A 10,273-nucleotide genomic window follows, 5' to 3' on the forward strand; every position below is an offset into this window, starting at 1 on the left:
GAGCCCCCTGGACCACCAGCCCCAGCAAAAGCAAGAGGAAGAGAGAGGCCCTCGGCTGCTGGGGAGTCCCTGCCCCAACTTATCCCCCAAAACACTGAGAATCTCCCGACCTCCACCGTTTCCATCCCAGACCCCCTGAAGAAGGGGAGGGGCTTAGGGAGCCCTACCTTGTCATGTACCATCAATAAAATATACTGTACCCAGCCAAAAAATAAACTTCTTTCTTACAGAGAAAACTAGAATCCAGGAAGTCAAGAACTGCCTGGCCCTTTTTTTTTTTCCACCATCATATATTTCATATTACTTATAAAATGTTCAAGTTACAATAAACATATGTATTAAAACTATCCAAAGACTTTATTTATCCTATCAACTTATAGCTGTTACAGAAATAAGGGACAAGAGTAAATGAAAAATTCTGTGTAGTGACCAATGTGTTATATACTTTTCTTGCTTAGAAATTGGTGTCCAGATAGCCAAAGAATATTTACTAATTAGCTCAATTCAATATGAATTTAAGGACATAAAGTTAACTAAAGACATGGAACTTAGAATTTAAGCCAACACATTAAGACCTAATGATCTTAGCATTATAAAAATTCCCAAGACTAAGCTTTTTAATATACCCATTATTGCAAATTCATTTAGTTCACAAAATTTTACATTTTAGTAATTTAAAACTGCTTGTGGAAACAATAATGACAATTTATTTGACCTATAAAACAAAGTAGGAAATTTAAATATTTTAAACCTTCATAAATTGAAGTCTTAAACTATCTAGAATATTATATCTTTATTATTTTTACACGGTGGTGAAATCAGGGAGAAGACAAAAAATTGTCATTAAACCAAAATTAAGTCACTGTGATTTGTCCGAAGTGTCATCTTCTTATTTGGAATATTACATGAACTATTTTCTGATACAATTCATAAAACTCTTTACTCTTGAAATCATCCCCAAAACAACGTGTCTCCTTTTTCTGCTATTTTGTTACCTAGTAACCTATGCCAATAGAAAATTTGGCATCTAATGAACAGGAGGTAACAAAATTGAAAGTTAATAATATGTGTGACATTCAATCCATAATTTGTTTTTGTTTTTCTGTTAGTTTCTCACAGGTGGAGAGACTCCATACTTTTTTTTAAGATTTATTTATTTATTTACTTATTGAGAGAGAGAGAGGGTGTGGGGAGGGGTAGAAGGAGAAAATCTTTCAAGCAGACACCTTGCTGAGTGCAGAGCTCGATGTGGGGCTCCATCTCATGACCCATGAGATCATGATCTGAGCCAAAACCAAGAGTCGGATGCCCAACCAACTGAGCCACCCAAGTGCCCCAGGACTCTATACTTTCAATTATTCCTACCAGTTGTCACATTTTAATTTATTTAATTTTTTTCCAGTTGCTGTATTTTATGTTTATTTTTGTTTTTTAAAGATTTTATTTACTTATTTGAGAGAGAGAGAGAGCACAGAGAGAGAGGGAGAAGCAGACTCCCCACCAAGCAGGGAGCCTGACACTGGGCTCAATCCCAGGACCCGGAGATCATGACCTGAACCGAAGACAGCCACTTAAACTGACTAAGACACCCAGGCGCCCCTCCAGTTGTAGTAATTTTTTAAAAGATTTTATTTATTTATTTGAGGGAGAGAGAGAGCACATGAAAGGGGGCAGGGTCAGAGGGAGAAGCAGACTCCCTGCCGAGCAGGGAGCCTGATGCGGGACTCGATCCTGGGACTCCAGGATCATGATCTGAGCCTAAGGCAGTCACTCAACCAACTGAGCCACCCAGGTGCCCTAGTTGTAGTATTTTAAAAGTCAGTTGTTAGTGGGTGATATCAACAAGATGGTGGAACAAGAAAACCCCAGGCCCCAGACCCTCTTTTCCCCCTGGGGATATCAAACAACTACAGATTGACTAAAATAACTTTATAGGCACAAACAATGAATCATGGAACACTACATCAAAAACTAATGATGTAATGTATGGTGATTAACATAACAATGACAAAAATTTAAAGGAATCACCCACTGGGTGAAGAACCTTGTACTAGAACTAGAGGGAAATAAACGTATTCATATAGCAACCCTCAAAAAAAAAATAAATAAAATAACTTTATTAACTCCGTAAACCAATGAAAGATCTATAGCAACTAACTGATTGCCCAATCAAAAAACAAACAAACAAACAAACAAACACGAAAACTAGTGGGAAATTTTGCAGCCTTTTTGCTCACTCTTGCCTCACCCCTCCCTGATGGGGGCATGCTTGAAAAATAGCAGCCCAATTCCTGGTTACATCCATCGGGCAGAAGCAGGGTGAAACTTGTTTACAAGGACTTGGTCTGTCCATGGGTTGTTGGAGTGACTGGTTTATGTCTTGCCTGACTCAAAGCTCACTTGAGGAACAGCAGACACTTTTGGATCTCAGTCTGGAAGTCATGCAAGACAACGGAGAGTATCTTGGCATGCAAACACTATAGGGAGGTGCAGGCCCACGAGCCAGAGATTCTAAGTAGAGGTATACAATAGAACTTCTAAGGCCCCAAGAAGCTTGCGTGAGACTTTTGGGGACATTGAGACATTTAAAAGCCCCTGGGAAATAAAAATTAAAAATTAAAAAAGCACACACACAGGCTCACAAAAACACACGCCCAGAGAAGACCCAGGGCTGATCCCAAGGCTAAGGGTCCCTCTAAATAGTGAAGGTCTTCTATGTCAGTCTTTAAAGACTGGAAAAGGTGGGCATTTTTCCAAATGCCCGATTCTCAGCAAGGTATCAAAAAGCATACAAAGAAACAAGAAAACACAGCCCATTCAAAGGAATAAAATAAATCTCCAGTAATCATTCCTAAAGAACATATGCATCAGACTTACTACACAAACATTTTAAAAGAACTATCTTAAATATGCTCAAAGAGCTAAAGGGGAGCATGGACAAAAACTACAGGAATTCAGGAAAAAGATACATAAACAAAATGAGAATATCAACAAAGATAGAAATAATAAAGTATCAGATTCTGGAGCTGTAAAATACAATAACTGAATTGAAAAATTTAGTAGAGGGGGATTCAAAAGAAGATTCAAACAGGGAGAATAAAGGATCAAAGTTAAAGACATTAGAAATTATTTTTTTAATTATTAACATATAATGTATTATTTGTTTCAGGGGTACAGGCCTGTGATTCATCAGTCTTACACAATTCACAGCACTCACCATAGCACATACCCTCCCCAGTGTCCATCATCCAGCCACCCCACCCCCACCCCCTCCACTCCAGCAACCCTCAGTTTGTTTCCTGAGATTGAGTCTCTTATGGTTTGTCTCCTTCTCTGGTTTCATCTTGTTTCATTTTTTCCTCCCTTCCCCTATGATCCTCTGCCTTGTTTCTCAAATTCCACAAATCAGTGAGATCATATGATACTTGTCTTTCTCTGATTGACTTATTTCGCTTAGCATAATACCTTCTAGTTCCATCCACGTCATTGCAAGGACATTAGAAATTATTGAGTCTGAGGAGTAAAAAGAAAAAAAGACTGATGAAAAGTGAACAAAGCCTAAAGGACCCATGGGACACAATGGAGTGAACCAATACACACATTAGGGAAATCCCAGAAGAGAGAGAGAGAAAGGCGAAGACAATTTATTTGAGGAAATAATGACAGAAAATTTCTCAAATTTAAGGTAATATGTGAATATACAAACCCAAGAATGTTAACAATTCCACTTAAGATATACCTAAAGAGTCCTACCCTGACACCATTATAATTAAACTACTGAAAGCCAAAGAAGGAATAGTGAAAATAGCAAGAGAAAAGTGACATATCATGTACAAGAAATCCCCAATAAGATTATGGGTGGATTTCCCAGCAGAGACCTCGCAGGCCAGAAGGCAGTGAGAAAGAAACTGTCAGCTGAGAATTCTACATCCAGCAAATACGTCTGTCAATAATAAGGGAGAAATTAAAACATTTCCAGACAAAATCAGAAAGAGTTCATTACAAATAGAAATGCTAAAGAGGGGCACCTGGGTGGCTCAGTCAATTAAGTGTCCAACTCCTGACTCTTGATTTCCACTCAGGTCATGCTCTCAGGGTCATGGGATCAGGCCCTGTGTCAGGCTCCACGCTGGGTGTGGCACGTGCTTGAGATTCTCTCTCTCCCTTTCTCTCCGCCCCCCCTAAAAAATAATATTAATAAGTAATGCTAAAAGAAATACTAAAAGGAGGGGCGCCTGGGTGGCTCAGTCGGTTAAGCGTCTGCCTTCAGCTCAGGTCATGATCCCAGGGTCCTGGGATCGAGTCCTGCATCGGGCTCCCTGCTCGGCGGGAAGCCTGCTTCTCCCTCTCCCACTCCCCCTGCTTGTGTTCCCTCTCTCTGTGTCTCTCTCTGTCAAATAAATAAAATCTTTAAACAAAAAAAAAAAGAAAAAGGACACTAGAGAGTAACTCAAAGCCATATGAAAATATAAAGACTTCTAGTAAAAGCAAATGCATGGGCAAATGTAAAAAAAAAAAAAAAAAACACAGTACTATAGCGATTTTGGTTTGTAACTCCACTTGCTATTTTCTACAAGATTTAGAGAGACAAAATCATAAAAAATAATTATAAATCTATGTAAGTGGGCATCCAATATATAAAAGATATAATTTGTGACATCAATAACATAAAGTGGAAGCAGGAAGCAGAATTGTAAAAGAGTGAAGTTTATGCATGTAATTGAAGTTAATTTGGTATCAAGACAGATAATCATAACTTTAGGATGTTATATGGAACCCCTATGATAACCACAATAAAATATCTATTGAATACACACAAAAGAAAATAAGAAAACAATCAAAATGCATCACTACAAAAAACTGAACTAAAGATAAAGGAGGTAAGCAGTCATGGAGAAAAGGAAGGACAAAAACACTAAAAGAGGTACAAAAAACAAAAAATAAATAAAGTGATAAAAGCAAATGCTTCCCCAACCAGTAATTACTTCACATGCAAATAGATTAAACAGCCCAATCAAAAGACATATATTGGCAGTATGGATTAAAAGCAGAACCCAAGTGTATGTTGTGTAAAAGGGAGTAATTTTAGGTATAACATGCAGAGATTGACAGTAAAAAGATGGAAAAAGATATTTCATGCACATAGTAATCAAAAGGGAGTGTAAAGTTAAGTTGTTGATTTTTTAAAAAGATTATTTATTGGGGCGCCTGGGTGGCTCAGTTGGTTAAGTGTCTGCCTTCGGCTCAGGTCATGATCCCAGGGTCCTGGGATCAAGCCCCACATCGGGCTCCCTGCTCCACGGGAAGCCTGCTTCTCCCTTTCCCACTACCTCTGCTTGTGTTCCCTCTCTCGCTGTGTCTCTCTCTGTCAAATAAATAAATAAAATATAAAATAAAATTTAAAAAGATTATTTATTAATTTATTTGAGAGAGCAGAGCAAGTGAGAACATGAGTTGAGGGGGAGGGGCAGCAGGAAAGGGTGAAGCAGGCTCCCCGCTGAGCAGGGAGCACAACGTGGGGCTCAGTCCCACCACCCTGGGATCATGACCTGAACCAAAGGCAGACACTTAACTGACTGAGCCACACAGGTGCCCCTAAGTTGTTGATTTAAGTCCTTTTTTTTTTAAGATTTATTTATTTATTTTGAGAGAGTGAGAATGAGAGAGAGAGAGAGCGCACATGAGAGGGGGGAGGGTCAGAGGGAGAAGCAGACTCCCCGCTGAGCAGGGAGCCCGATGTGGGACTCCATCCCGGGACTCCAGGATCATGACCTGAGCCGAAGGCAGTCGCCTAACCAACTGAGCCACCCAGGCGCCCCTTAAGTACTTTTTTAAAAAGAAAGCATTTAAACCTATCAATTTCCTGCTCAGCACTGATTTTGTTGCATCCCATAAATTTTAGTGTATTGTATTTTCATTTGCATTTGCATCAAGATAGTTTCTAATTTCCTTTCTAATTTCTTCTTTGATCCATTGGCTGTTTAAAAGTGTGTTGTTTAATTGCCACAGATTTGTGAATTGACCAGTTTTCCTTCTGCTGTTGATTTCCAGTTTCATCCGTTGTGACTGGAAAAGATACTTTGTATGATTCAATATTTTTACATTTATTAAGAATTGTTTTGAGCACCTGGGTGGCTCGGTTGGTTAAGCATCTGCCTTTGGCTCAGATCGTGATCCTAGGGTCCTGGGATCAAGCCCGGCATCGGGCTCCCTGCTCCGCGGGGAGCCTGCTTCTCCCTCTGCCTCTGACTCTCTGTCTCTCATGAATAAATAAATAAAATCTTTAAAAAAAAGACTTGTTTTGTGGCCTAACATATAGTCTATTCTGAAGAATGTTTTCACGTGAACTTGAGAGAAACATGCATTCAGCTATCTTTAGGAACAATAACAAAACTAGAAAAAGAACAAACTAAATTCGATGGTAGCAGAAAGATGAAAATAATAGATGTTAGGGCAGAAATAAAGGAAATAGAGAATATCAAAACAATAGGGGGAAAAAAAAACCCAAACTAAGAGTTGTTAATTTGAAGAGATCTAGATGACCCTGGGTTTGGTGATAACTTTTAGACATAACACCAAAGGACCTACTCATGAAAGAAAGCATTGATAAGTTGGATTTCCTTAAAATTAAACATTTCTGCTCTGTGAAAGACTTTGTCAAGAAAGTAAAAACACAAGCCACGGACTGGGGGCAAACATTTGCAAAAGACATAAAGGACTGTTATCTAAAACATACAAATAACCCATGTTCATAGCAGCATTATTTACAACAACCAAAAGGTAGAAGCAACATAGTGTCCATCGATGGATAAATGGGTAAAAAAATGTGGTATATATATACTGTGAAATATTATCCCGCCCTAAAAAGGAATAAAATTCTTACACATGCTGCAGTATGGATGAAACTTGAAGACATTATGTTAAGTGAAATAAGCCAGTCACAACATGACAAATATTGTGTCATTCTACTCCTATGAGGTAACTATTCTATCTAAATCTGTTAAAAACAGAAAGAAAAATGGTAGGTTCTAGGGGCTGAGTGGAGGGGAGAATAGGAATTTAGTGTTTAATGAGTATAGATTTTCAGTTGGGGAAGATGAAAAAGTTTTGGGCATGGATGGTGGTGATGGGTTGCACAACCATGTGAGTGTACTTAAAGCCACAGAAATGTGTCCCTAAAATTGTTTAAAATGTTAATTCTATGTCTCTATTTCATGTCTCAATGTCACCTCAAACTCAACATGTCCAACACCAAATTCATGATGACTAATCCTATACGTGGTTATTTCCTATCCATCTAGTTGAATAAGCCATAACGCCAGGAGCATTGCTCTCCTTTATATCCCATTTCCTGTGAGAAGCTCCTGTGCCACCATGTACTTCTTGCTACCACTTATCTCATCAGCACTTTTACATCCATTTCTGTGGGTGTTTGATTAATGTCCATCTCTCACACCACAGTGCACATTCCAGGTGAACAGAGACCTTATTTTCACTCATAATCATATCCCCAGAATATATTACAGTGTAAACACCCTTTACATGAGTGTTTATTACACACCTGTTGAATAAACAAATCTTTAAGCTTTGAACTCATTATTGGGAAATAAGTTGGATGTGCAAAATTTATAAATAATTCTTTTCTTTCCTATCTGTATGAAGATGTGAGTCATTCCCCCAAGCAGTTAGGGGTTGTAGTTTGCCACTCATGTTGACATTACCCGGGCCATTGCTTTTAGCTCTGAATTTTTAGTTCGGTGTCATCTTGGACATCTATCCAAATTTCTCGAACATTTCCTGTTGAGTACAATGATTCTTGTATCTGTTACCTCTCATTAATATTAATCCAAATATACTGTTCAATTCCTTGAGTGGAAAATATTAAATACTCGATGCTCACAAGTCAGCAAGTACAGGTAGAGGTCCTGAGGATGGGGATGGGGGAGTTTATCTCAGGACTCACCTCTGTGGATTCGAGTCCTGCTTTTTCTGCTAGTTTCAAATGAGCTTACTTAATACCTGTCTCTGTTTTTGCATTTCTGAAAGTAGACACAGTATTAAAAATACCTATAAGCACAAAATTATTGTGAGAATTATATGGGAGAATGTCTCTGGAATTACTTTTTAAGCTGTACAGTGACACAAATGTATATAATTAGCCCAATGTGAATAGGGTTAAAGTGAATCCTAAAACAGCAATGGGACTGTGGAGGCGGTTTCTGGCAAAGACTTATAGTTTGTGGGTAACTACTTTTCACAGTACATTTCCGTCTTGTTTCTGGACTTGTTTTTGAAACGAATAATGGAGTGGTTGCTGCAAGGACGAAGATAATTTAAAAGAGAAAAAAAGGAGGGACGAGCACTTTTAAAATCTTGTATTTAGCCGATGAATTTGGAGTCTATTTCTACCGTGTTTCAGCTTCCTGGAAATCCCGACCCCCCCGGGTGTCTCTCACCGCCCTCTCTAACGACCTGACACCGCAACCAAGCAGGCAGATGTAATGCCGCCTGCTTTTGGGTCTTAACGTCATCAGATTGTGACGTAGCGCCCTCACGTGGGTGCTCGATTGTGACGTCACACACCCTTTGCCGTATATAAAGCCGAAAGCGGCAGCGTCTTCCAGTTGCACCAGGCAGTGTGGGATGCTTAGACTCGTGGCCCGCGACATCGTGGCCAGGCGACTGGTGTCCCCCTGCTTCCCAGCTGCCAGCTGAGTGCCTCCGTGCCCGAGAAGAGAGAAAGAGGCGGAAGAGGAAACATGAGCGTGCTGTTGCTTCTACTGAGCGGCATTCTGTTTGCTTTTCTGTTTGTCTTCTGGAAAAGCCGCTTTCAGGTAAAGTGTGTAAGAGAAATTGGAATTAGATGAAGTGAGGTGGTTCATGGATGGGAGGTGTGTGTCTGAGAGAGTAGACCGATACTAAAATAGTAAAATAAGAGTAAGGGAAGGTCATTTCATTCTTCTCTCTTCTCTTCATTCTTCTCTTCTCCCCCAACGCTTCCTTCTTATTGCCCAATGACTGGGCAGCTGTGGTCTGCTGTAAAAAGCCCCAAGTCACTGAGTATGTGGTCAGCTTTTCACCCACTTGAAAAGTAGAGCTGAAAGTGCCCGCTCCACCACCACCTCCTGTTTTAGGAATCTATACCTTCTCTCTCTTTTCTAGCTTCTACTACCCCTTAGGTTTGTTTGCCTCTTTCTCCCCTGGTTTCAGTCATCTGTATGGCAGGTATTAGGGCTTTCACAAATAATTCAGGTCAAAATGTGGGTTTCCTGGTGATATTGAAAGCCGCAAGTGACTTCAGATCTTTAGTGATCCTTTTAGATAAGGATCAGGGTCCAGGTATAGACCTGCTTTTCTAAGAAATGTAAGCCAAAGATATGACATTTTGATATTTAAAGGCTACTTTCATATATATATTTTTTTCCAGTGTTTGGGAAGAGCGTATTTCCAAAATCAACGTTGTTGTTCAACAGATTTTCAATGTCTAATTCTTAGGGGAGGACAATCAGTTTATTTTGGTAACCAAGACTAAACATGTTAGTTGGCAGCACAGTAGACCCTTGAACAACATAGGTTTGAACTCCATGGGTCTTTACTTTCTCTCTTTTTTTGATACAGTCCTGCAAATGTATTTTCTCTTCCTTATTATTTTCTTAATAACATTTTCTTTTCTCTAGCTTACTTTATTGTAAAAATACAGTATATAATACATATGCAAGATATGTGTTAATCGAGTGTTTTCTGTAAGGCTTCTGGTCAAGAGTAGGCTATTAGTAGTTAAGTTTTGGGAGAGTCAAAAGTTATACATGGGTTTTTGACTGCACAGAGAATCGATGCCTTTAACCCCCCCCACCTTGTTCAAAGGTCAACTGTATTTGGAAATTGTTAAACTCAATAAACTACATGTGTATAATTTCCTTCCCTTACAGAGCAGCGTTGGTGAAATGTCATCAAATTCAACTTCTCTTGCACTAGTAAGACCAACCTCTTCTACTGGGTCAACTAACAGCGATACTGATAAGAGTCTTTCAGTCATCAGCCTCTCTCAGGATATCTTAATTAATTCCCCACACACCATAACCATACAGAAGCGAATACTGGTAAACCTCGGGATCGTGGAATACAAGCTGGCTGAACTGGAACATTTCCTAGTTACCAAGGGTTTAAATGGTGCATTAGTTAAAGGGAAATCTGACAAGCTTAGAGAATGTAATGACAACGGAGGCAATCATTAAAGGCACTTTGAGTGAATTCACTTGATTATATGTGTTTA

The 10,273-nt window shown here is 39.2% G+C and overlaps 1 protein-coding gene across 1 annotated transcript; it reads left to right on the forward strand.

Moving 5' to 3' along the window:
- Nucleotides 1-8,614: 8,614 nt before the first annotated feature.
- Nucleotides 8,615-10,244, forward strand: CT83 (cancer/testis antigen 83). Its single transcript, XM_027609606.2, has 2 exons — nucleotides 8,615-8,834; nucleotides 9,930-10,244. The coding sequence occupies exons 1-2, from the start codon at nucleotides 8,760-8,762 to the stop codon at nucleotides 10,233-10,235; spliced, it is 381 nt and encodes a 126-aa protein (XP_027465407.2). The 5' UTR covers nucleotides 8,615-8,759; the 3' UTR covers nucleotides 10,236-10,244.
- Nucleotides 10,245-10,273: the final 29 nt, after the last annotated feature.

The sequence above is a fragment of the Zalophus californianus genome, chromosome X, assembly GCF_009762305.2.
Source record: "Zalophus californianus isolate mZalCal1 chromosome X, mZalCal1.pri.v2, whole genome shotgun sequence".
Taxonomy (NCBI): Eukaryota; Metazoa; Chordata; class Mammalia; order Carnivora; family Otariidae; genus Zalophus; species Zalophus californianus.